At 31.6% G+C, this 27,714-nt stretch overlaps 3 protein-coding genes across 4 annotated transcripts; 2 read left to right on the forward strand and 1 right to left on the reverse strand.

Moving 5' to 3' along the window:
* Nucleotides 1-2,177: 2,177 nt before the first annotated feature.
* LOC114190524 (lactotransferrin-like) lies at nucleotides 2,178-8,460 on the forward strand. Of its 2 annotated transcripts, XM_028079449.1 has the most exons (8): nucleotides 2,178-2,361; nucleotides 2,461-2,749; nucleotides 4,141-4,722; nucleotides 4,805-4,861; nucleotides 5,021-5,170; nucleotides 5,397-5,530; nucleotides 5,617-5,766; nucleotides 5,877-8,460. In XM_028079449.1, the coding sequence occupies exons 1-7, from the start codon at nucleotides 2,280-2,282 to the stop codon at nucleotides 5,715-5,717; spliced, it is 1,395 nt and encodes a 464-aa protein (XP_027935250.1). In that variant the 5' UTR covers nucleotides 2,178-2,279; the 3' UTR covers nucleotides 5,718-5,766; nucleotides 5,877-8,460. The 2 variants fall into 2 exon arrangements, with proteins under 2 accessions (XP_027935250.1, XP_027935249.1); XM_028079448.1 differs by lacking the exon at nucleotides 5,877-8,460 and having other exon boundaries at nucleotides 2,179-2,361; nucleotides 5,617-5,856.
* A 3,919-nt stretch (nucleotides 8,461-12,379) lies between these two features.
* LOC114191706 (uncharacterized protein slr1919) lies at nucleotides 12,380-22,211 on the forward strand. The gene is made up of 16 exons (XM_028081059.1): nucleotides 12,380-12,692; nucleotides 12,894-13,069; nucleotides 14,431-14,596; nucleotides 14,776-14,828; nucleotides 14,948-15,091; nucleotides 15,216-15,320; nucleotides 15,421-15,546; nucleotides 15,751-15,951; nucleotides 16,336-16,442; nucleotides 16,545-16,707; nucleotides 16,854-16,919; nucleotides 18,230-18,323; nucleotides 18,994-19,106; nucleotides 19,489-19,559; nucleotides 20,982-21,132; nucleotides 21,433-22,211. Exons 1-16 carry the CDS (start codon nucleotides 12,380-12,382, stop codon nucleotides 21,865-21,867), a joined length of 2,484 nt encoding a protein of 827 aa, XP_027936860.1. The 3' UTR covers nucleotides 21,868-22,211.
* A 2,406-nt stretch (nucleotides 22,212-24,617) lies between these two features.
* Nucleotides 24,618-26,891, reverse strand: LOC114190214 (probable ubiquitin-conjugating enzyme E2 C). Its single transcript, XM_028079012.1, has 6 exons — nucleotides 26,568-26,891; nucleotides 26,237-26,264; nucleotides 25,577-25,807; nucleotides 25,341-25,404; nucleotides 25,205-25,264; nucleotides 24,618-24,985 (listed from the first exon to the last, which is right to left on the reverse strand). Exons 1-6 carry the CDS (start codon nucleotides 26,687-26,689, stop codon nucleotides 24,930-24,932), a joined length of 561 nt encoding a protein of 186 aa, XP_027934813.1. The 5' UTR covers nucleotides 26,690-26,891; the 3' UTR covers nucleotides 24,618-24,929.
* Nucleotides 26,892-27,714: the final 823 nt, after the last annotated feature.

Consider the following 27,714-nt stretch of genomic DNA (forward strand, 5'->3'; position numbering starts at 1 on the left):
TATATATTCTTTTTCTTTTTTAAATTACTCTAGTATAGTTGTTCTCTCTCTATATATATATATATGACATATTGATTAACTTTTTTTTCATAAGTTTTTATTGTTTTATATCTTTTTTTATCAAATAAACAGAAAATAATAATTTAAACTATATTTTAAGAAACTCTTTTCTTTTATAATATTTTAATTTTATATAATAATAATAATAATAATTCAAATTATTTTTTTAATTTGTTTAAAAAAGTGAATAATACATCTGTTTTCACCAGTATCTTTAACGATAATAGTTTTATGGTGCGAAGAAATTTTACGGATAAAAGTAACTAAAACAGGTTTGAGTAATGGAACTAACAAAAAATTTCAATATCCAAATAAATTTGAAAAGCAAACATCTATCGTATCGTCGTCAAATTTCTTCTGTTGAATCAATTTTCTATATTCTGTACAAGTTTATTGCCTGTTATCATTTTGTTGTTTTTTCTTCTATCTTTCATTAATTTTGAATACACTTTTTGTGATGTGAAAATACATTTGAGAAAAAAGTAAATGAAAAATGTGAAAAGTAATTACGAGGTGTACAAAGTTGAAATTAATACGAGTTTCTTTAAAATAAAATAGATATCAAAACTCACATTTTTCTCTTCTTTACTATTGTAAAATTGTTGAACACCTTTCGTTTATTCTGAAATGGACTTTTCCAAATATAAAAATACATTTGTGGACAGCCATTTGAAAATAAATACAGATTACTTTAGAATTTTATTCTATGATGTTTTAAGAAAGTTACCCAACTTATATTGTCAGGCCCAACTAAAATTGTTCATGACACCGTTTTTTTCTCTTGCCACTCCACTTCTATATTATTTTTTCACCATAATTACTCTTCATCAAAGCTATTCTCTTAATAACAGTTTAGGATAACTCGTAGATATGAGAGAATTTATTTAAATTATAATATATTATTAGAATGTCCGTAAATGCGATTTAGATATATGTGAATGGTGAGATAGAATTTCAATCAGGAATAAGAAAATAAATCCAAACAATTTCTAAATTTTTTGTTAAGATAAAAAGAATTTTGGTAATAATATTATCAATTAATGGTTATATATTATATCATACTTACTATTTTATATAAGATGTTAATCATTATTGCAAATTTTATAATGTTTAACTATGTTAATGATAAACTTTAAAGTAATGATCGAATTAATGATCCATTCTTGAAACATTCATTTTAATTCAGTATGCGTGTGTTTGCTTTAATATTTTATTTAAAATTTAATTTGATAAAAATAAGTTTAATGTTAATTATGTTACTGTTCCTTTTTATATTTAGGATAAATTGAAGGATAATGTGATGTTGGAATTATTGACTAGAGAGATAATTAAATATATTGAGTATGTATTAATAAGATAGATAATAATGAGTTGTTAATGTTTTGTACGAAATAAGATTTGAGCTAATACAATATAAATGTATAAGGTGGTGAGAGTATATGAATATTTCTCACATAAAAAGAGATGACTCTACCTCCTCTTGAATCATATATTCTTTAACTATATACAGGAAATTAACAAAATTCTCAAGAAAATGAAAAACTTATTTTAATTTATGAATGGGAACCATATCAAACTTCAATAACCGATACCATTTTATTGAAACCAAAATTCAATAAATTCACTATTAAAAACATATTAAACACTAAATAGTTTAGTAGACACAAAATTAACATGCAAGGAAACATAGAGAAATTAAAAGAAATAAAAGTAATTATTTATAAACGTTCTTAGTACATAACACAATAACTATAAACATGATAGAAAAAAATTAATACATACGTATGCATTGCAAATCTTATTATTAGAGTCTAATTTTATATTAAAAAAATTTATTCTTATCTAATATATTCTAAATTCTATGGATAGTAGATTTTGAACGCATATAAATAAAGGGCACATCACATCATGATAAGTCAAACTTCAAGTAATTAATTAAAAATAAGAATAATTATGATAATCGATTCGATAAAAAAATATAAAGATGCATACATTTTGAGATTTTTAATTTAAAATCTCCTTGCTTTTTTTAATGAAAGTGAAGTTACAGTAACATGCATGGGGTTGACAACTACACCAAGATGTGTTCTTGTTCCTTGTATTATACCTAAACTATTCCTTCATTGAAACGCAAAGTGTGCCACAACCATATTACACACACACATGAACCTCCTTCTTTCACCGTTTCATCTTCACATTTCACTCTCTCTTCACTGAAGATGCAGATCCCAACATGTCCTTCTTTTCTTCTCTTCTTCTTCTTCTTCAACTCTCTTGTTCATTCATCATCCTCGGTTCAAGGTATACATCACACGTGCCGTGTCAATGCATGTTTAATTCTCCTCTTCTCAACCCTAAATTCCAAGCTCTCATTCATGTTTTGTGTTTCCACTATTTTAGATTTCCAGCCACTACCAGCACCCATCTCTGGCAGTGATTACGACTACGAGCCTCATCTGTCGCCACCGGCGCTTCCGCCTGTGCCTGCTGGTGGTGGTGGTAGCGATTCTCTTTCCGGCGAGTCCGTTCCCCCGTCGCTGGCGGTGATTGGGAAGCGGCACCACGGATCTCCAGAAGCTCCGGTGAAGGACAACGGCGGTGCGTGGTGGTGTTCGGTGAGGGAGGAAGTGGAGGAGTGTCGATTCTTTGTGAGTGTGATTAACCAACTAACGGGCAACTCATGGAAATGGTTAACTCTCAAAAATTATATTCTCTTTACTTATGGATTTAATTTTCTTGCTCATTACTGTTAAAAGGGTTTTACATTGTGGACTAAAATTAAAAGTCAAGTTAAAGTAATTAGTTTATAAGTTAACAATTTTCTATAATAGTAATCTCTAATTAGTTGGTTGATATTGTAAAAATTCTTTACATACATTTAGATTATGTCTCGTCTATGTATTAACTAATAAATACAGAATATAATCAGAAAGTATAGTTTAAGAGGATTGGATTTTCATTAATGATACTTGTTAATTAGTTTACAATGTAGATTTCTTTAAAAAAAATGTTAATAGTTTATATGCTATTCTATATGTGTCCTTTCAAGTAAAGTTTACAAATTATAAATTAAAAAATAGAATGAGAAAAAAAGTTTAATATTGTAAACGTATGTAATTAGATAAACAAGTAGATTTTTACAAGTAAAATAATAAATTCATAAATAAAATGAAAATAAAAAATAATCTAAACTATATGAGAAATGACGTTTGAGCCAAAAACTATTATCCTATATCTCGTTTTTATCTAGTCACCAAAACATAAAGATAGGTTGGTTTGTAGTTAGTTTTTACATTACAAGTCATAGAAGATAAATATAAGTATAATATAGATTATTATTATGATACTTATTAATATAGTATTATTGATTATTTTAAATGCGTGTATATATTAAAAGAGTTGTAAAAGAATATTATTGACTTTTGTTATAAAAATTCTGAAGAGGCAAGACTTTTAATCCTTATTTAGAAACACATTATCAAAAATATTTTTTCCATCGTAAATTTTCTCTAACTTGTTTTCAAAGACCAAGTGTAACTAATCCAACCAGTAAGTAACGACAGTATCAAGTTAAATTTTATATCTTACACGCGTTGAATTTGTGAATTTTATAAATGAATTTTTATTATTTCTTGTTTTTATGATAATTTTAATTAATATCTCCATTTAATTTATAAATATTTAATTCATATTTTCGTCATTTTATATTTCGATAATATAACTTTTATTAACCAGTTTTAGATGGTTACATTACAGTGTCAAAACATTGAGTCTCTACTCGTCACTGAACATAATCAACTTAAAAACCTTTTTTTCATAGTTTATAGTTTAAAAGAAAAATAAATTTTGATCTTCACCTAGTTATTCACAATTTTCCTTTTTAAAAATTTAGCTGATTCTTACCACAATTTAAGTTCCAAGTGTTTATTTTCTTCGTTGGAAACTTGAAGTTGATGGTACCCTCAAAAAGACTTTTAATTTGGTCCTGCTTCGGATTCTAGCAAATGGATAACTGAAAAAGGAATATGCAACATTTCTTTCTAGCGATACGACTCCTATTTCTTATTATGTTCTCCTTAGTGTCCAAAGAGAAAAAGCCCAAGAGTGCATGGTTTCGATTCAGAAAGGAGAAGCAGATTTGGTGAACTTAGAAGCAGGGCTTGCTTATACTGCATTCATCAACCACTCTATGAAAGCCATAGCCAGTGAGATGTACTGTGATCATTCCAAAACCTATGAAGCAGTTGCAGTAGTAAACAGAAGGGTATGTGAGAGCAAGGAAAAAATCAGTTTAATGGACTTCAAAGGCCACAAGTCTTGTCATGGAGGTTACTCCACAGCAGTTGGATGGAACTACCCTATCAATTACATTAAAAATTTAATTAACAGTGCAGAACAGGATAGCAGGAAAATTGCCATTAGTTTTTTCTCTGCTGTCTGTGCTCCATCAGAGGTTGAAGGTTTTGATATATGCAGTGCATGCAGCAAAGAGAATGAAACCTGCTCTGAAAGGGGTAAATACTCTGGTCATTCAGGAGCTTTTAGGTGTCTGGTAGAGGAATTGGGAGACATTGCTTTTGTCAAGAGTGATACTGTGTTGCTCTATTCAATGGAGGGGCCTCATAACCAATTATGGTCAACAAAGTCTGTCAGGGACTTCATGTAAGTATCTTCCATAGGAACTTTTTACATTATATATATAACAGAGAAATGTGTGTGAAAACATTCAATTGATTAACTGCAGGTATCTTTGTCCGCAAGGAGGGTGCAGAGAAATCAATGGCTATCCTGGAGATTGTTCGTAAGTTATTAACACTTGGTTAATGAATTGCCAATAAATCCTTGCTTTGATCATGTCAACTTTAGTTTTACCTGCATATTCTATATGAGAAAATATGGATTCCAGTTAAAGCTTCAAGATACACTATACTCAAGTGAGTTTTTCCTGATTCATAACCAGATTTGGAGCCGTTCCTGCAGATGTGATAATGACTCATAACTCGATGCCCAACGAGAAGAGAGAGCATATTTTGGAAACATTAACGAATACTAGTTTGGTAGATGCTCTTCATGCCCCAAACAACGTTCGCGGCCACTTATTTAGTCCAAGGTAAAATAGAATATCTTGTTATAAGAACTTCTTTGCTTGATTAGTACTGTGGTCCCAGCAGGTTTAAGTATTACAGTGTAAACTTCTGACTTAGTCCATGTGAGTTAAAACTTGACTTAAAAGTGAAATCCCAAAAGATTCCTATATGTAGATATCTGGATGAAAACAGTACTAAGTACAAAGATCAAAAGGACTATGTCTCAAAAATTCAACCCTTTCTATGCAGTACCCAAGGACTAGCCATGATTGAAAAGGTCACACGGCTATATCTGGGGAAATCAGCTTCAATCTCACAGAGCATACAAAAATTGAATGCCCCAGAAACCGGAGACAACTCATATGAAGCAGATAACGGTTCAGGTAAAGTCTAATTCCATAATCTATTTGGAGCAATAAATCCTAGATCTATTGTTGCACTAACTTTATTCCAACATGCACCTTAACAGAAGAAGCTTCTTCATCTTCATACACTTGCTGTTCACAAGTAATGACTGTGCTCTTACTCCTGATGTCACTGCTGTTACTTGGAATACTCACTACGAAATAGAACAAAAATGGGTATTATTCTATTCCATATGAAGTACAAATTGCTGCAGGTACTATTTTGTTTGATGTAGGTAGCATTGATAGAAAAACTAACATGACGAGATCTGAGTAAAACAAAAAAGACATGGTTTTATATTTAATTCCTTTCTTGTATCTGTAGGTTTCAATAACGAAAAGTAGTTCTGCTCACTGAATTCTTCCGTCGATAATGGAATTAAGAAAAATTGCCAATTTCAAATGAAAACTATTAATTTTTTTGCTTTTAAGTTTAACTTGTTCATTCGCAAACGATATGTACAGATATTTGAAAGCATGTTGTGGTCTGCATACCTCAGAATCAACCTATACCAGTTTTTACAATTTAATTAGTCTATGAATGAAGCTTTGTACACGAGATATATAGCAATATATACATATATATGTATGAGAAGTGTGAGTAGGAATGTCACCAGTGCTCCATAATTGAGCAAAATGCCCAGGTCCTACAAACAATATCATTCTGCCTAATAGACACAAGTTAATGTCACGTACATTTAACAGCTATAGTGCTATACAATGTGAATCATGTACTTATTTGTGAGCAGGAACTAGTAAAGGTCACGGAGGAAACTTATTCATTCTGATATATTATTGGATGACAGTAAGATAGGCAATATTATAAATGAAATAGTAACGATACAAAAATTAGGATAGAAGAAGCAAAATTTCAACATTATACACCATAGTAAGCACAGAAAACCACTTTTGTTAGCTTCAATCAGCATACATTGCTTGATTATTTATCACAGATGAGATAGTTTCCTGATCAATGATTTCTAAGCATGATTTCATTTGTACATAGTTATTTATTTAAGATGCAAACCAGAATAACAAACAGTACTCAACAAAAGAAAGAAGCCTTTGAGAAACAAGGGGTGTTCCACCTATTTCTGACACTGGTTCCATCTTGCATAGAACCTTTTCAGAAGATTATATTTCCAATTACTGAGGAAATAATAGAAAGCTTAAACGCAAACAATCTATATTGAGTTCGGAAAGAGAACATCATAATTAACCGCAAAACTGTGGTGATCATTCATTGTATATTTTATTCTCGATAACAGTCGTATCTCGCTATTAATACTAGGGGTTTATGTATTCAAAAACAATACCATATTCACAGGGATTTATCTCCTTAAATTTAGTTGTTTATATTTCCTAAATAACCAGCACGTTCATCTATTTATAGGTCCAATGACCTCATGATTAAGTACAATATTACTCCTAAATTTGAGATTAACATAAACCACTTGCTTCTTTTAATTGTAAACAACAGAAGCATCAGCAGATGTATTGTGTAACCAAACAATGACCACAGACGGAGACTTACAGTATCACAAAATTTCTTTACAACCAAAATAAAAGTAAATTAGGACAATTGACGCTGAAGATTTATACTTTACTTCAACTTAGCAGCTCAGCCCGAACCCCTTAGGCTACACTTGTGTTCTTCAATTCCATTATATCTCTAGAGGTAGTTTAAACTAAAAAAACAAAACCAATTATTAAATTTTACAAGCCACATAAGATGTCAGACCTGAGCATTGAATTGAGCTAATAGGATCATATATTATAATGCTTAATCATTTTTCTGGTTCTCTACTTGTGCAAGTGTGAAATTAATGAGAGCAAAAATGCTTGTGTGCCTGTTATGTCCCTGAAAGCAACGGAGATAGAAGATGGGAATTCTTAAATTCAATAGAGTAATATGTAAGATAATCTAAACAGTCGCTACCTTCCCGGATTTGTATTTCAATTCTCGAAGAAGTGTTCATGCAGTTCTTTATAAAGCAGGGAAATACTTGAATGTAAGTTTGGTGGACTTGTTTGTAGAGCCACATCACCAATAATCCTTTGAGGAAAATATCCACCCCTGAAATGGTACAACTGACTAACATCATGAATAACTATTTCTTGACCTGTGATGTCTGAGACAAGCTTCACAGAATTATGGAAATCACAACAAACGAAGGTTTTTACGAGATCTGATACTTTTCATATGGCTGTTTATTATAAAGGCAAAAGCAAAAGGCCAATTTCTCATCATGATGATTAAGTTGTTCTTTTCTCTCCTTGTCTGGAATGTTAAGAGCACATGTTAAATTTGTGGGACATAACCTTTTCCATGATTCCTTGACCCATTTGAGCATGGCTATTAATAAAAAACATGCCACCACAATACTTCATTCTGCTCAAGCATGTCAAGAAAACACCATACACGCAATCTCCATGTTACAACTTACAACATCATAGATTAACCAGTGCAGACCCAACAAACACGTCAGATAATCAGCCAACCGTAACTGCCGCTGCCTGAACCTGTTTCCCTAAACTCACATCCAAGCACGTATACCAAGCTTTCAAAGAAGTGGCCACTGCGAAGTAATTCTGCAGTACTCCCCTGCCTTCCCATCTCACAAGACAATGCATACCTTTCCGACCATCACCCTCAGCCACAATACCTTGAGTCGATGCAGTCCAGCAGACAACACCCTGTTCAGGCATTTCATCAAGCACCCGGCGTGCATAGGAGAGAAGTGGCCACATTTATCAATCAGCGAAACCGAAGTAAGGATATTGCTCAACCCCGTTTTTCAGCTCGTGTCCAATATGTATGGCCTTGTCCCCGGTTTTGTGTAAAAAATTGAACTTCGGTAAACTATATCATAAATTATTTGAAGATTTTAGTATTTATATCACTAGTCGCGTTGTATGTGATTTCACTAAATATTTTTTTTAGTTTGATTATGAATTAATTATTTTTATTAACTGTTCTTTATTTCTCAATCTAGTATTTAATAAATATTTTATTATCAGATAATAATATGTATATAAGAAAATTGTTAAATATGATATGTATAGATATTCACAGTTATTACATTAACATAATTTAATAAATAAAGAGAAATCATATATGGGTTATGTGGGTATCCACATCTTTATTCCAGCTTGATAAATATAGCGGTTACAGGTTATCAGTTGTTTTTTTTTATACGAGATATGGTTATACTTGTTCTGAGATTTTGACAATGAGGTTTTTATTTTTATATAGTGTTCAATTTTGTCTATTTTATTTCAGGTGAAACTTTTAATTCATACTTAGACTATTTTCAATTATTTGTGTCAAGAGTGAGTCTTATTTCTTCTTCTTCTCTGCATATGGTATATATTTTTCTTCAAGTGTATGGTGATCCATTTTGATTATGGTTATGCGATTAATTACTCGTATGTAGTGACCCTTTTTGTTGTTGAATTTTTTTTTTGTTATAGGTAATATATTAAAAATAATAATAATTAAATTAAATATGTTTCTTTTATAAAATACAACATTTAATGTTAATAATTGTTTTCTTATTTTTTCATTTTATAGTAAAATATTAGTTTGTTAATTTATTTAATGAGGATCTTATATATTAATTTTTTATTTTATGAACATAGAAGAAAAAGTATTGTACTATATGTTTTTCTAAACTAGATTTTAATTGTAGTTTGATTATCATTGATTTTTTCTTTAGTTTTTGCGTCTCTCAATTTTTTATTAGACTACGATAAATTATATTTTAGTCTTCTTTGTTTTAATAAGTATATTGGTGAAGAATAAAAAAAATATTCATTTTTAAACAATTTTAAAAGTGATAAAGGGAAGCTGCATGTGAAGATGAAAATAGGACAATTCAACTTTTTCAGATATTATGAAGCATGATACTGATTATTCAATTCTTCGATTAAAGGAGCACTTTCTTAAGGTTCAAAGAATTATAGGTGAGAAGTTTCGTATTAATTCTTTAGAACGTGATCCAGAAACTTCTTCAAATATGGGAATATCCAATGAGCCAAAAAGATCAAATTAGAAGAGCTTATTTGAAATGGGGGTCCATATTAAATACAACTTGAAAGTTATCCTTAAAGGAAAAACATCAAAGGAGATTTCAATCTAATTGGTTTAAAATTTTTCCTTCTTGGCTAGAGTATTCCCCGACTAATGATGGATCTTATTGTTAGGCATGTTATCTATTTAGTTCAAAGTTAGATGGTCATCCTAGGTCAAATGTTTTTACTAAACAAGGTTTTGGATCATGGAAAAATATTAGTGCAGGAAATAAATGTGCATTTCTCAACCACATTGGAGACAATCCTTGCTCACTGCATAACAATAAAAGTTTGTGAAAATTTCTTGAATCAATCTATGTACATTAATAACATTATAAACTATAACAATACAATGAAAGCTTGTATGATTTCTTTTTTAATTGTCATTATACTAAATTATGTATTTATTTTTACTGTATTAGTAACATAATTAAATATATAAATTTTGGGTGTATTGTTTTGGCTCCCTCAACCATGTTGGTCAACATCCGCCACTGCTTTGAATTATCGGCTCTAAAACAATTGTTGTTTTTGACTATGAGAGCACTCTCTTCCGTGTAATTTAAATTACCTTCAACCGTCTCACCTCATGATCTTTTGTCATCAATCTTCTTTGTTTTTGTGCTTGCAAGACATGTATCACCTATGTCAAGGTAATAGATGCATCATATCTTTCCGGCACCATCACCAGAATTTTCTCAACGAGTCTGGAGTCTAGAAACTCCTCTCCCAACAATTTTATCTTATTGGCAATATCCAACAATTTGTTTGAGTACTCTTTAATTGTCTCCAACTCTTTTATCCTTTGCATCTCAAACTTCTTTATTAAATTCAAAACTTTTATGCCTCGAATCTTCTCATTTCCTTCATATTCTGCTTTCAAATATTTCCAAATCTCTTTGAAAGACTTTAGAGTCATGATCCTGATCATAATCATTTGTGAAACACCTGTAAACAAGTATGACTTTGTCTTTGTCTTTCTCGTCTTTTTGTCTTTGAGCGCTTTGATTTGAGCCACAATGGAATTTTCAGGCAAGGAAAGATCATCTTCCTTCACGCCTTCTCATATCTAGTCCCTCTAAATATGTTTATATTCTTATTATCCATAAATCATAGCTTTCACTATAAAATGTAAAATAATGACGTGTGACATATTTACTTCCTTTCTTGTATCCATTTACTATTAATTTTTTATATGTCACATATTTTATCTACTGATACTCATTTATACAATTTTTTTACATCCGTGAGTACTAAACTTTAAATTTTAAGACTTTTGATACATTTCGATGCATGTTTGATTGAATCTATAAATACCATATTCGATCACTTCTGATCAGTTACTGGTCTGATATTTGAATTAAATGTATAAAAATAAAACTAATCATAATCAATCACTTTAATCCAAAACACAATCATCCAAACAAATAATAGTGCAGAATTGTAAAATGAAAAATGTTTTAAGATGTGTATTTTATTTACATTATCTTTTGCTCAAAATTCATTCTTACTCTTTTTTTTAATCTTTTCCTTTTATTTTTCATACATTTTAAAGAGCTGCAAAAGAGAAATGACTATTAATTGCCTCTTTTATTAGTTGACCTTGCTTTTAGTTGTTTTTCACGTGAAGTCTAGTGGTGTACTTTAGCCCCTGTCCCCTGTTCTCTAAAAAAACTGACAAATATTAATTTCAAATTATACCATAGGATAAACTTTTTATAATTAATTTTGCTATCCACTTTTTCATATTAGTATACTTTATCATTTATTAAACAAAAATAAATCCACTTATGATAATACAATTTTCATAATTACATCAACTTCTCATTAAAAGTAACTTACAATTTTTTTAAAATTTCTTGACAATATATTTTATAGATTTAACACTTTTAAAATATCAATTAAATATATAAGAAACGTATCTATGAAACAAAATTTAAAAGTTTAATGTTAGTAAGTCACTCAATTTTATTATTTTTATCCAAAGTAGAATTTTTAACTTACATTTACATTGTTAGTAAATTTTACATTATTTAAAAAGTAGTTTTTATTTTCCTTTCATAAGTAATAGTAAACATTTAATGTTTATATATATATATATATATATATATATATATATATATAAGTTATTTATTTTTGTAATAATAATAATTAACCACTTTAAATTGAATCAACCATGTTTGGAAATTTGATTACATGTGTGAATAGGAATGAGGACTTTAAGCCATTGTTACATTAGTAATCAATACTAGTATGATTTGCAAGAATGAAAATAAGTAAGATTTTCTTGTTAGAGAGAAGAAGAGATTTGGAAAAGATAATGTTTTTAAAATAAGTGAAACACACCTTTGTTTTTTATTTCATTTTCCAGGTATCTCTGTTATATTTTATAGCTTCTTCCTCGCACTTTTTTTTAATTACACACGTTTTACTTTTATTTTATTTTTTATCAATTTATTTCAATCATATATATATATATATAATAAATATCTTCCGAATTAAAAAAAAAAATTATTTGAGGCGAAGAGGAAAACGTGAATGCATTTGAATTATCAGTTAGTCGATGATGTGTGTGTTATTCGTGATCATCATGGCCTATCGTATCGCAACTTTACCTCATAGCCACATAAACAAACACGTTCACACACGCCACGCCACTACTCTTTCACTCACCGAGTCACAGCAATCACCACACAACAACACAAATGCACACTAATTTCAACTTCATTGCCGCCGTTTGACCCTCTTCCGTCCATGCTGACGGTGCTAGCGCCTCCGCCGCCGTCTCTCTCCGTTCGCGCCTCCTTGCCCAGGCGCCCGCAGAGCAAGAAGCAGCAGCAGCAACAGAAGCGAACATGGGGGGACTTCAGCCACTTCGCTCAGGTGGTTCGCAAGGACGTGGAATTCCTCAAGAAAGGAATCGACAACGGCGTTGCCTGGGCCAACCATACCTTCCGCATTCCGCAGGTTGCGAAGAAAATCGACGACGTCGTTTGGCTCCGTCATCTCGAAGATCCTCACTCTCCTCCCTTTCCTTCTCCTTCTTGGCCTCAACCTTGGTACCCAGGTTTGCGTCCACATCCCCAATTCCATCTCAATTTCGCGCTTCTGATTCATCGAGTTGCTATAGTTGACGTCTTCAATGACATTGCGAGAAAATTCCTATCGCAACCATGTTAATTAAATTACATGATGAGTGTTGTTCTTGGCTATCAGAAATGCAGTTTGATTGTTTACTGTGTTGATTTGGTCTCTGGTTGTGTTGCAGGACTAACTGGAGTGGACTTGCTCATGTATGATCTCAAGGCTTTGGAAGCGTATGCTTCTTACTTCTATTATTTGTCCAAGGTTTGGTCCAACCCGCTTCCTGAAGTTTACGATCCTCAGGATGTTGCTCAGTATTTCAGTGTTAGGCCACATGTGGTGACCTTTCGTGTTCTTGAGGTACTGTTTTATTTTATTTTTTACAGTGTGAATAAATTATCGGGTTAAGTTGTGCAAACTTACTTGCCTTTTAATGTCCCATAATATTTGTTTTATCGTGTAATAACAGCATTTGTTTGAAGATAACTGCTTGCTTCCTGTAAAGTAGTATACTATGATTAGTGAATATGTACTTGCCTAGAGCCTAGAGAGACCGATTATCCTGTGCAAGCAATAGTTGTCCATTTGTTTTTCTAGTTTCATAAGAATTATACAATATCTAGGATTTGGTACCATTTAACTCTGACCTTGACTGTTAGTTTTTATTCAGTTTTTTTTTTTTTTTATCTGAATTGATGTAACATTTGATAGTTATTCACTTATTCGATTGAACTCCTATCTATAATAAACTATCTTTTAATGATAGGGATATAACTTTTTAATTTAAAATTTACAATTTGTCATCATTATGTCAAGGATGCATGATCATTGCTGAAGATGTGCCACTGGATATCAGTTGATTATATAGACAAAGTACAGTTTATAGTGACTTTGGCAGTACATCTCTCTTCAGGAACTTTAACTTAGGTATATTCCATTCTGAATTCTAATGACATCAAGAGTATAATCCTAGTAGTCCATTCTCAATTCTAATGACATCGGAGTTTATCCTAGCTATTATGCTGGTCAACTGGGGATACTGAACACCACAAGTATCATGGTCCAAATATCTAGTTCTGGGTGTGAAGTTGGTTTGTTAAAATCTGGCATTGGTTGTGTATATAGGCAAAATACCCCTTATGATGACTTTGAAAATCCTTCACCAGTAAACTAGCTTTTAGGATTAAGTTGAACTTAATCTGATTTCAGTAGTAGACACATGAATCAATTTATATTGGTGAGTTACATCCGTTCATGCACCAATGCACCATATATAGCTTTAAGTGGATGTGTTTTTTTATTGATTAAATCTTCAAATTATAAATATATGTTACATATTTATTTTTTCCAAATCTTGTGAAGATAACGATGGAAAAAAGTAAACATAGTTCCTAATTTCATAGATTTTAAAAGTATATTTTATATTATGTCAATTTTGATGTACATGAGTTACATATCAAATAATTTTGGATTCACGTAAAATTTTGTAGATATGTTCCATATTGTAGAAACTACCAACTCAATAGTGACCTTTTTAATATATTCAGTAAAGAAGTATTAAATGGTGCAACTTTGAGTGAGTATTTGACACGCTTTGGTGTAAGAAGTTCCTCCTAAATACGCACATGCACATATTCCAATGGGTTCGAAATTGGTTTCATGTTGCAGTCTTCACTTTTTCTTGAAGTGTATCCTTATTGATTTATATTCCATTTTGGAAGGTACTTTTCTCCTTTGCCACTGCTATGATCAGTATTCGAACTTCAGGGTTTAAAAAGTTTCTCGGTCTAGCTCCTGATGAGGATTTGGATGATACATCATCTCAGTATAATTTTGGGATGGTATTGAAGGAAACATTACTTAATCTTGGTCCTACCTTTATAAAAGGTGAGGAGTTTGATCTATAATATGATCATTAAATTAAATTCTTTTCATAATTCCATTATTGGGCTTTATATGAATTTTGTATTTTGTATTGCTTTAAATTGGTGTTGGGGCTTTCACTTCTCTCATGCAGTCACAAGATTATCAATATCCTTGTTACATTCATTTGATTGCTGATGCAGTTGGTCAGTCCCTTTCCACAAGGCCGGATATCATTGGTGTTGAGATGTCCAAGGTTAGATTGACAACTGTGTCTGAATTGCCATTCTATCACATTTGTGCTACTGCTAACATTTTGAATGATTGGATTGACAAAATGTGTGTATATATATTTCAATTGTGTTCTTGTTGCAGGCATTGTCAGAATTGCATGATCAAATCCCTCCTTTTCCTAGGAATGTTGCTATGAAGATTATGGAGGAAGAATTTGGTTGTCCTCTGGAAACATTCTTTAGTTACATTTCTGAGGAGCCTATAGCTGCTGCATCATTTGGTCAGGTACTTTTTCCTATGACAGGGGAGTACCATTTATAATTAAATGTTACATATGAGAGTTTAGTTATGTTTTACTTTAAAGTGTGATGGTATGTCTTACTGATTTATTTAGTTTTCTATTCTCTAGGTTTACTTTGCCCGTACTACTGATGGCAATAACGTTGCTGTAAAAGTTCAGCGTCCTAATCTGCATCATGTGGTGGTGCGGGATATCTACATCCTTCGCCTTGGGGTTTGTAATTATTATTAATCTCTAGTGGCATTTTAAGTTTTTCGTTTATTTATCTATTCTTCATAAATTCTTATATGAGTGTTTATATTATCCATTATAGTTGGGACTGCTGCAAAAGATTGCCAAGAGAAAGAGTGACCCTCGCCTCTATGCTGATGAACTAGGGAAAGGTTTTGTTGGTGAACTGGATTACAAATTAGAGGCTGCAAATGCTTCAAAGTTTCAGGTAATAAATAAAAGACATATCGGCTGGAGTTTTATTATGTTCACATATTAATGAATTCTAGCACTGGTCAATTTAGAGCATTGATGAATTCTTTATCAGATTTTAACTTTTAAAATGAGGGTTGGTTGAATCGGTTTGACAAAAATCACTAAACAGTGATCAATGTTTTTGTTCTTTGAATTGACATGGTCTTGGTAAATGCAGGAAGTGCACTCTTCCTTTACTTTCATGCATGTGCCAAAAGTATTTCCACATTTAACTCGAAAGAGAGTTTTGACCATGGAGTGGATGGTTGGTGAAAGTCCAACAGATTTGCTCTCTGTGACTGCTGGAAACACTGTTGGAAATGTCTCTGAATATTCAGAAAGGCAGAAATTAGATGCAAAAAGGCGTCTTCTTGATCTGGTATGTAAACAAAAATGCAATTATCCATTATTTGTCTTCATATTGTGCAAAAGTATTTTATATATTGGATGTTAAGTAATGTTGACGCTATTGGCTTTTGGTAGAAACTAAGTGAACTACTGAAGATAATCAATATTTTTCTATTAGAATTACGAGTATGAGTAAAAATGAAACTCTTGGCCTTAAGATATTTTATAGTGGTAAAATTTCTTCATCAATCCTTTGTTACCTTATTTGACCACTATTACTCATCTGACATTTTTTCATCCATTTAAAATTACTGATTCTATGCAAACCTTGCTATTTGATCTCTGAGGCTCTGAGTGTTTCACTATATTGAAATTGTCACATTCAGTTATTTTTTACTTTTTCATATTGGTACAGGTCAGCAAAGGCGTTGAGGCAACATTGGTGCAACTTCTTGAGACAGGCTTATTACATGCTGATCCACATCCTGGAAACTTGCGTTATACTTCATCAGGACAAATAGGGTATTTGTTTTTCCTTGCCTATCCAATACATTCTGAATAAATTATGGTCTAACTTCACAACAAAAGTCTAAAAGGATTTTTTCACTTCTTTGTATGTGATAGTTTTCTGGATTTCGGTTTGCTCTGTCAAATGGAAAAAAGGCATCAATATGCTATGCTGGCTTCCATAATTCATATAGTAAATGGTGACTGGGAATCCCTTGTCCGAGCTTTATTTGATATGGATGTTGTAAGGCCGGGGACTAATATCCGACTTATTACCTTGGTATATCACTTGTATCTCAGGATTTAATAATTATTTTGCCATTGAATATTTAAACCAAATAAGAACAGGATTCTCATATCCAGTTTTTGGTTATTCTGAAACTTATGCTTACACAATGGCTTTCTGAATTTATATTTTATTTTCAGGAATTGGAACACGCATTGGGAGAAGTGGAACTTAAAGAAGGAATTCCTGATGTGAAGTTCAGCAAGGTGAGAGTCATATTTAAGAAGAATAGTAATTGAATTATGTTTGACAGGTGACTGCTTAAACCAAATCACTGACTGTGACTGTCAAGAAATATGGAAATAATAGGATTCCTTACTAATTTTTTTTGGGCTTTAAGGCTAATTTAACCTTATAAAACTAGCTTATAAAATGAGGTTTACATCTCTTCTTTATATACTATGATTGGTTATATCTTTAATTGATGTGAGATCTTCGATGCACCTCCTCACACCAAGGAGTGAATATCTCAAGCGTGGGACTAGGAGGAACCTAATAGCGGGTGACATGTTAAGCTCGACAAACTAGACTATGATAGGTTCTTAATGGTTCTGATACTAGTTTAAAAAAAATGGAATTTAAATCTAATTCAACTTCAAAAAATCGACTTTTAAAATGAAATTTGCAGTTATATATTATAATTTGACAATATCTCTAGTTAGTATGGGATATCTAACAGGATTAACCTTGACTAAAATAGAATGCATCATCCCCTATTTGAAGCTAACCATAACTGAAGAAAATTACACTTCCAAAACTAAATCAACTGAGTAATATCCATTATCAGAAGCAAACCATGTGTGTCTATGGATAACATGGGTTATTGGACATGGGTATACATAAAATTAATCATGTTTTATCATCAATAATGATAATTCATTGGATGGTTTACTTTGCTGTTTATTTCAACAGAAGTGATGTTATGTGAAATTCAAATCATATATTTAAACATGGGTACAATTAATTATTTTGTGTTCTTTACATTGAAAACCGCAAGTTCTAAATCTAAATAAATAAAATCAAGCACCATCAGATTGGATGGATATTATAGGGAGTGTCTATAGTGTATAGTGTATTGTTTAAAAAAGTTTAAAACTTATAATGTTCTTGCTTTAAACTGTCGAATAATTTAAGCTACACTTTGAGGCTGATTGATTAAAATTTAAGCCCTCCTTTCTTGGTTTCACGTTTGGATTTGATACGAAAGATATCAATTGTATATGGCATCCAATATAACTGGTTTATGTGCCTGATTGTCTTTCCTGCTCTGTTAGAATTAGAAAATGGTTGTAGTAATCCTTTTCTGGTTGTTATTATTGAATATCGTTATAAGAAATTAATCCAAAGCACTTCTTACTGCATATACATTTAAAATATGTATTTGTCTAAATTTATATCCAGGCAAAGTAATAGTATCCATCTAATTGAACATGTGTTAATAGTTGGTCTTCTATTCTCTGTTGCTTTTGCTTGTAAACTTCTCAACTTACTGAATTTTCAATCAATTTTCCTCAAGGTTCTGGGAAAGATTTGGACTGTAGCACTCAAATATCATTTTCGTATGCCACCATATTATACACTTGTCTTGCGATCACTAGCTTCCTTGGAAGGTACACTATCAATACGACAATAAATTACTTCTTGTCTTTCTTATTTAGAGTCTTGCTAATAATTCTGCTTCTATTCCTTATGTATCATCACTAACTAGTAATTCAAAATATTTGTTGTCTTGAACGAACAATCTCAAAAGCTCAAGTTATTAGGTTAAGGTGTGTTGAATATAGAGAAAATAGGGTTTGAGATTAATCTCCCTTGTGTATAAACCACACATAGGATAATCTATTTATAATAGAGAGAAGTATAATTAAAAAGAGTAACTGAAAATAAATAGAGTAAATAGAAGATATTATTTGATATTGTGATTAACAATATCTAACAATATCTTAATAATATCAAACAATATCTAACAAGGTGCATGAATGTATTTATACTTTATTTCTAACACCCTCTCCCGCAAGAGCCTTTTGGTCCCAAGTGTGGATAATGCGCAAGTTCACCTACCTTGTGCTAAAATTCAACTTTAAAGGATGAGAGCAACGAGGAATAAACTCTAAACCAATTGATCAGAGGCTTTGATACTGTGTTATGAACCAATATGACCAAAATATTAATTATGTAAAGACACATGAATGGTTCCCCATTATAATTCTGATCATGTTAAATTTCTATTATTCTCTTACATTATCTTTTAACTCATAATTTTCTTTGAACCAATATCAGGTTTGGCTATAGCCGCAGATAAAAATTTCAAGACTTTTGAAGCTGCATATCCTTATGTTGTTCGAAAACTGCTCACAGAAAACTCTGCTGCCACAAGGAAAATACTGCATTCGGTAATATAAAACCTTGAACAATTAGTTGTGTCAATAATCCAAAGAAGTGAACTGTAAAACAAGTCATCGCATGTTTGTTTTTATTTACTGACATTATAGCATAGAGAATATATTCTAAGCACTTATCTTGGGAAAAAAAAAATGTAAAGAAATTTAAGATCTTTTTATATATGAATGCTGTTCAAACGTTAGCCGCACATGATGTCTTTTTATGTCTCGTCAAACCAATCATCATAGTTTTGCATATGCAATTATGTAAACTACTAGGCAGCATCTCTGTCATTCTAAAGGCCATTACAATTGTGTACTAAATGAAGTTTCTTCGTAATATATCCTAGACCTTATTCATTTCTTTTCCTAAAATCATTTTTCTCCTGTTAAGGTGCTTCTAAACCGAAGGAAGGAGTTCCAGTGGAAAAGGCTTTCCCTGTTTTTGAGGGTTGGGGCAACTAGGTATGTCAAAATTCATGCTAGTGTATGCTCTCTGGGAAGTTTTATATTTTATACATACTTTTTTAGCTTAGTTTCCAACCTAATATATATCTTATTTCTAGGATTTATTGACTTTGTATTTTCAGTTTCATCTACAAACTACGTAGTAAACAGCAAGGCCCTCTTCGATTGAAAAGATTAAAACTAAAAATGCATCTAGTTGTCTAATTCAAATTAAACAGTCGATGGTATGCATGTGCCGCTCTTTTCTGATCCTTCTTTGAAATTTAGCTGCTTGATGCTGTTAGATTTTGCTCTAGTGTGCTTCTTTCCATTCCTTTATGCCATTATGTATTATGCAAATATCTACTCCATTGATTACTTTTCTGTGATGGTAAATAATTTTAATGAGTTTCATATTTGTTTGGCAGTCCAACACCCACAGATTACAAAGTTCTTCTTTGCCCTCTAGTTTCTGTGCTGGGTTTTATTTTTAACACTGTACACCGTGTGAATGCCATTTGGGTAAAGCATATTTGTCAAGGAAACATTTTCTTTAAGCCAATTTAGTTGTAGGACTAGGAGTAAGTAACATAAGCATAAGCCTTTTGACATAGTTGCCTCAGTATTTGGTTTTATTTTTTATTTTGGAGCTCATTGGTTCATTGTAATTTTCTAGAAATAGGTAAACTTCTAGAGTGTAGTAGTTTAGGGATATCGGTTTGGTTGGTGATCACTGAACAAGGAAAGGCCTCAATTCGATACTTGTTTTGATATTTCTACTCATCTCAAAGTGATCTTCTCTAATTTGCAATAATGTTGAACTTCACTCACAAACATATGCTAAGAATCAAATTTCTATTATCCCATATTACACTAAAAGATCTACACTACCATTTTGGTATACTTATTTTATCGTGAGAGCTCCGGTGGACGACACCTTCAACAAATACTAACCCTCTACAGGTTGGATCTTTAAACCTGGTGCCAGATAACTTATGATGCACCGATATTTCTATTTGTATCATCCAACACATATCATTATCCGATACTTTAATCAATATTTATCAATGAAGTATCTAATTGATGAAGTACTAATACTTTTATAATGATAATATTTTTTTTTTTTGAAAATAGATGTTATTTTAATTTACATTCACACAAATCACATATTTATCATGTTTTTAAAAAAAATTGTATATTTTTCAATATACTTATAACGTATCGTATCTTATTATTTTCAAATTAAATGTATTGTCGTATCTCACACATTATTTTATATGTGCATCATGGCTGATAACTCTCCATTAACTTTTGTCATGCACTCAAGCTGATCTTCACAAAGAGATATTAGACTGTCCTATTTTAGTTAATCTATTACTCAATAATTGTTAATTTTTTCTCTGCTGTGGATATAGCGTCTCATACCTGTTATTTTGTCAGGAAAGCCTTGCGACTAATAGCGTCAAATAGTGAGAAGCCCCTTGATCACTTATCAAATAAGGCCACTGATACAGTTGATGTTGCGTATTTGGTTTTGAGGCTTTTACCATCCAAAGATGGTGTTGCTATCAGAAGACTTCTCATGACTGCTGTGAGTTCTTATAAGCTTTCTATCTTAAAGTAATTCCAGTTTATTCTCATTGTACACAGCTCACCAGGTTGCCCGAGCTTCTGGTGAATTCATTGTCAAAAACATTTTGTTGTGCCAAAGGAAACATTTTACTATGACTATATTTATTATACCGAGTCTTCCGTTATTAGTTTGAGCGTTTGATTACTGCAGTATATTGTTGGTGAGCAGGAAAACTGAATATGCTTGTCTGGAAGATTTTCTTTGGTTGGCTGAAATAGTTATTTAATGTATGAAACCTACTTTCTATGGAATGGACAGGATGGAGCGTCACTAGTCAAAGCAGTGGTCTCGAAGGAGGGAAAGTATTTTCGCCAACAACTCGGCAAGATCATGGTTGACGTAGTTTATCAATGGATGATTAAATTATTTGGACAAGGAATTATAGTTACTCAGTATTCCCAGGTGAAATTTGCTAATGGACCTAGCAACAAAGAATCAGGTCTATCCCCTAGATCTTTGCCTACAGATGATTACAATTTCATCTTTAGAGACCGACGACTCCGGGTGATATTCTATAATATTCTAAAATCTGCAAGTAGGGATAAAATATTGATGTTGCGGTTCTTCTGGGCTTCCCTTCTAATAATGGTGACAGCTTCAACTTTGGCCTGCCACCGGCTTGTGGTGTCTCTTTCTGAAGCTTACTTGGCCAAAATATTTGATGCTCCTAAGAGATACGCAGTCAGTGCATGAAATATTCTTAAAATGTTTAGTTTTCTCAGCAGATAGAGATCATTCTACGTATCCAACAATTTTCCAAGAAAAAAAAAGGTTTATTTCTACGGATGACAGCAAAAGCAATTGTCTTTGTAGCATTAGTTGGGTATTTTAGATTTGGAGCAAATTTGGTGTCAGGCAGGCCAAAATAGGCATAGGATTGCAATGTCTTTTAGTTACAGTTTATACACGGGAAACTCTGTACTCTGTACTGATGCTGTTATCAATATCTAGATACCCTACATGTATGTAAAGTTTTTCATGTAAAGTGTTACAATTTTTCAGAAAATGAAAAAGCATTTCAGCTACTAATTTTATGTGTCAGTCCTCAGTACTTATTTTAGTTATATCACGAGTGAAAAGTTATCGGATTAATGATGATAGTGTGAGAAGGGAGAGGTATCGAACCATTTAAAGTGCTGTTATAGATGTTAATTTAGAAGGTACTGGAAAAATTAATGCATATAGCATACCTTGTGTGCATCCACGTATCTGTTAATAAATAATTCTACTTTGCCTCTTACTACTGGAAAAATTTCTTTTTTTTCTATGGCGGAAGGGACAACTGTATTTGTTAACCACGATTTTTGTTCATGAAAGCTAAATTTTGAAAGATTGGATGTTTTAGAAGATCGATATATGCATTTTATATTGAAACGTTGATTTATGAATGCAAATTTGCTTTTATTTTAGCATGCTATAACATGGATGAACACCGATATGGCTATCATATTGGTTGCTAGATAATTGAATCTCTAAAGTGCGTTAATTACAATTTAATTATTAGTTTCGTACGCGTAAAAGAGTTTTTTGGGGAGTAACTAACTATATTTTGCATTTCAAAAAATATTATTCAGAGGAAATGTGGACGTGGTGAGATAAAATGTAACCCTGAATTTTTATGGAAGAAGTGTATGTGGTGTGAGATGTATTACTATAAGCATGCGTTCGGTAAAATCCTTTTAGAGGAAATAACTTAATTTTTTAAGAACTTTTTTCTTCAATGGGCTAAAAATTAGTCTAATAAAGGATATGTAACAGATTTAATAGTAGTAAAAAAATTAATTTTAGATTTTTTTTTGTGTCAAAAAAGGTTATAAGAAAGAATATGGACAGGCACTAATAATGCTGTGAAATTCCTTGCAGTGTTGTCTTAAAAAGATAAATTTGTTTTTCTTCTTCTCAAATGCGTCAAGAGTAAAACAAATTCTACCTAAAATTATTAAACAATTACTTTTACATAATATTGCACATGCAATCTCAAACTCACGTTATAAAATCATGAATAGAAACCAAGTTTGAAATTTAGGTAGACGAGACAAATTCATGAGCTGTCCTAACGCATGCAATGCATAGAGGAGTGAGTGGGGCATGAAATATTTTATGGTTTTAGTTTGCCTGCAATATTTTAAGACGAATTACAACCTCTTCAAATCTTTTCAAACAACATTTTATTTTTTATTTTTGCTGTCTTTCAGACAGGTGTGGTACAGTAATGAGAAAGTTTTTATCTGTCTTCGAGGAAGAATTTAATGTGCATTTTGTCTTTAGACCATGATCCTTATGAAACATCATTGAACTGTACTATGTACCTAACCGTGAATTGAATCTAAACTTGGTTATGCAATTGCATGAAGAATCATTATTCAAAGAGTAATTTCAATAACATAAAACTTAATTAACTGTCGTTTTGGACATGACATGTACCTAATTAACTGTCACTTTCTCGACCAAGGTACATGACCCAAAATGGGACGTATTTACCATTTAGCCAGCTTAGCTGTTTCCAGAAACACTTTAAAACTCAATTAAGGAACTAAATATCGTTGTTCTTAGTCCTTCATAAATTTCTTAATTTAGGTGCACTGCAAATATTTTTTTGTTATGAGTATTTTCTAGTATATTCGTTCAAAGACTAATTTCAAAAGTAATATCTGTCACTGATCCAACGTATTTTTCACACATCAGAGTTTTCTATTGAATAGATCTTTTCCATAACAGTGAATACATAGTGTCTAATTACTTGTCCGTAGAACTCGAACATGAAATTTTGTACTAAATAAGCATTTTTCACTTGTACAGAAAATTTTTAATCATTTTGTTAATCCAAGGATTTATAAACATTGTTTACTTTGGGGAATTCACCGACATTAACATAAAAAATTTAGAATTTGTAGGTTGCAGGCTATAATAGCCTAGTCAAATGTTATGAATTGGCTCGACGAATTCAATGGTTTGTTCTTGGAAAAATTTATGATAATTATAGTTAATAAAAGCAAAAAGACATTAGAAAATAAAATATTTATTATGCTAAAAGTATAAAAACCATTGATATGTAAGAAGCAACTTCTCAGTTTTAAATGATATGCGGTTTATGAATATGCTCTGATCAAAATAGCATTATTAGTACAATGATCATACACAAAAAAGGGAAATTATTGCAATGATTATTATGACGAATTACTTCTTAATTATTAGATGGAATATTAATATTGCACTAGTGGATCTAAAAGGAAAAACTGCTTATAGAAGATTGAAAGTTTATGCACTGCTCTCGAAGAAGTACTTGTAAGGGATTGTTCCAAATATCATAGGATGTCAGCTTTTTACTCAATCAAATGATAGTTATAAACTTTACATTTATTTCAATCAAATAATTTACGAATAAATATTGAAGCACTTAGAACACTATTTCCAGATAGTAAAGAATCCAAATAGATGAGCCCTAGCATCAACTTCAAGTAGATATTATGTAACATCAATATACAGTTGGAAGAATTGTGCATCCAAGGGAAAAAAATATTACAAAGAAGTCAATTGGATCATGTGACTTTTTTGCAATGGCAACTTTCACTAATTTTATACAGAATGTTATTAAAAGACTTTCAAATCACTTAGAACTCTCGTAGTTTTATATTACAATATCAAAGCAAATTAAAAAAAAAAAATGACATTCATAAAGAGCAAACTCTTTCTTGAGGCAAACATTTGCAACAATGATGTAGAAACTAACTGATCTTGCTTTGGAATTGTATCAATCAGCTTTCATGAGCTTCTCCGGAAAAATATTGTTTGTGAACCATTCTCCGGTAATCTGCAAGGTATTTTCCATGCACAGTCCCAATTAAAATATACAAAAATCTCCAGAACTTAAGTTAAGAAAAATCCAACAACCTTGTCTAAGAATACAGCAATTGAAGTGCAAATCAAATGAAAAAAACTGGGGAGCGAGACAAATAAACATAGGCAATGTAAATCATTACAAGTTTATAACAGAAACAACGTTGGTAGCTTAAAAAATAGTTTTCCAAACCTTCCTTATCATTCCATAGTGCTGCAGCATAGCTGTTCAGAGGACTCTCCAAGTTAGGTTCTGTCATTAGAAAGTAAATTGCTTAGACAAGCATGAAAAGTTGAATGCAAAGCTCAAAAAGATATCAAGATCAGACCTTCCAATAAACTTTGAATAGACAGAAGAATAGTTCTGCAATCATAAGCTGAAGACCACTTGTCCTGTAGAAACACAGAAGTAGGACAGTTATTAGCTCCAAGATAATGTGTGATGGATGGAAAACACTTGGTGCAGATTGATGCAATGAAAATCCAAATTTCCTCTATAGATAGATATACTTGGCATTGACATTAATGGTAGAGTCAAACCCAATTAAACACAAATAATGAATACCTGAAGGATGTCCAAACAAATGTTGCCAAACTGGTCAACGTTTGGATGAAAACAAATTGTCTCAAACTTCACTTGTGGGGGCTTAAAAGGGTATTCCAGGGGAAAATGTAAAGAGAGTTTATAAGATAGACCCTCATACAGAGTTCCTTTTCCACCTTCAACTGTACCAATCCATGTAAAAATACTCTCACCATCAGGGAACGCTGATACTCCAAGATCTCCTCCACTCATCTGCAGGAAAAGTCATTTTCACCATTTCATAGTGTTAGTGGCTGTGACAGCAAAATAACAAAATCTAGTATCTGGAAAAGGAAAGCATATTTGTTTCTTAAAAATCAGCTGATATCCCAACAGGTTAATTTACACAATTTACCACCCTAATATAGATGCTGATTTAAAAGAGTACATGAATAAATAAACACATGCTTCGCAAAGTAAAACTTTTCAATTCTTCAAAATAAACCACCATGCTTTCTTTGATTCATAAAATAAAACTGTTCCATTAAACAGTCACCTGGACCGAAAATAGAATGAAAACGATCATGATTTTCTAGATGCTCCTTGGGAATTCAACTTCCTATATCAGAATTTATTCTACAATCATGGAAAGGTTCATAACAATACTAACAATAATCATAATTAGAGTAAAAAGAGATATACCATGAGAGCCATTAATTCCTTCTGGAGTCTGCAATTACATGAAAACACAACCATCAAATACAATTCCAAAACCCAGTATCCAAAATTTAAAAAGAAATATCTGAAAACTGAATAATTAACCGGGCATCGTATTTAGGATCAAATTTTCCTAACTCAAATTCGCTTGCCATGAAGAAACCAAATTCTGATAACGCAAAAAAGAACCGAAATTCGAAAACAAAATTTCATTTTTCACTTTTATTCCTACGTGGGAGTAGGAAAAAGGGTCATATTTTCGAAAGATTCCATTTAAACCAAACAGAAAAGAAGAAAGATTTCAAAATTTACTCACCTCTGAGAAACGGCGGAGGTATCGACGGAGTGAGGAGCCGGCAGCTGCTGCTTCGACGGAACTGCGGGCGGTCGCCGGTGGTCGAAGGAGTTGCCGGCGGCAGGGTTGGAACGAACCTCCATTAGTGGCGATCAAGATGAACACGGAGGCCCAATCTGATGAACGGCTGAGATTTATGAATGAACGGAAGAGAAAGAAAAGAAAAGCACAGAGAAAGAAAAACAATTTTGCGGGAAAACGAAGTGTGTAAGGAACAAAAATGGATGGAACTGCTTAATGCTGTGGTATTTGCTTCTAACTACTGTTTCATTATCTTTCCCATTTTCACAATTATTTATTTATCACTCTACTTTTTATGTGCTCATGCTTTCCACCGATCAACATCTTAAATGCCATTCTTAAAAAATTAGATACTATAATAATAGTTAAAACGAAAATTATTTTTTCATAAAAAAAAAATCCAAGTCTTGCTATACAAAACCTACCACAAACTCAATACAACATTTTATAAGTATTTAGAGACTTGCTCATATTTTCAACCAAATAATTTTGCATACTTATACATATTACCTCAAACAATTATTATTTCATAATAAATAAATTTTTAAGTATAGTTTAAAAGAATATTTCATGTTTCATTGATATTGTAAAATGACAACTAAAATAAAACATATTCTTACTAAAACTTTTCATTCTCATTTAGGAGGAAATAGTTTGGTTATTCCTCATTTGGGTAACGCCTACTTATGATTAAATAAACAAAATTACTTGAAAGAAAAATGTTACTTATACATCATAGAGAGAGGAAAGGAGGGAAAAAAAAGTGTGAGATTATCGTTATAATGGAGAAAAAACATAAAAATTAGTATTCTAAAAGAAATTTGAAATTATTGATACCTGAGGATGGTAAAATATTATGAATTGAGTACTTAATTGAAAAATGCTCTTTCAAGTTTTTTTTTCTGTATGTTTTTCCCTTTTTGGATTACATGGGACTAATTAAAATCCCTCGACTAATAATTTGGTCAATTAGCTTGTTAATTTTTTTTTTTTAATATATACATTGGATTTATTATTCAAATTACATTTTTAATACCTTTTTTAAATTTTAAATTAAAGTAATATTCCAATTTTTTATTATATAAAA

Source organism: Vigna unguiculata, chromosome 7, assembly GCF_004118075.2.
Source record: "Vigna unguiculata cultivar IT97K-499-35 chromosome 7, ASM411807v1, whole genome shotgun sequence".
Lineage (NCBI taxonomy): Eukaryota > Viridiplantae > Streptophyta > Magnoliopsida > Fabales > Fabaceae > Vigna > Vigna unguiculata.

Bases quoted from the DNA above. Each gene is read 5' to 3' on its own strand.
- LOC114190524 (XM_028079449.1), top strand. From the start codon at position 2,280: ATGCAGATCCCAACATGTCCTTCTTTTCTTCTCTTCTTCTTCTTCTTC. The intron at 2,362-2,460 runs GTATACATCACA...CCACTATTTTAG, and splicing joins TTCATCATCCTCGGTTCAAG to ATTTCCAGCCACTACCAGCA. The intron at 2,750-4,140 runs GTTAACTCTCAA...TGTTCTCCTTAG, and splicing joins ACGGGCAACTCATGGAAATG to TGTCCAAAGAGAAAAAGCCC.
- LOC114191706 (XM_028081059.1), top strand. From the start codon at position 12,380: ATGCTGACGGTGCTAGCGCCTCCGCCGCCGTCTCTCTCCGTTCGCGCC. The intron at 15,952-16,335 runs GTATGTAAACAA...ATATTGGTACAG, and splicing joins AAAGGCGTCTTCTTGATCTG to GTCAGCAAAGGCGTTGAGGC. The intron at 16,708-16,853 runs GTATATCACTTG...TTTTATTTTCAG, and splicing joins ATATCCGACTTATTACCTTG to GAATTGGAACACGCATTGGG.
- LOC114190214 (XM_028079012.1), bottom strand. From the start codon at position 26,689: ATGGAGGTTCGTTCCAACCCTGCCGCCGGCAACTCCTTCGACCACCGG. The intron at 25,405-25,576 runs GTATTCATTATT...GTGTTTCTACAG, and splicing joins TTTGTTTGGACATCCTTCAG to GACAAGTGGTCTTCAGCTTA. The intron at 24,986-25,204 runs GTTTGGAAAACT...AATACCTTGCAG, and splicing joins ACTATGGAATGATAAGGAAG to ATTACCGGAGAATGGTTCAC.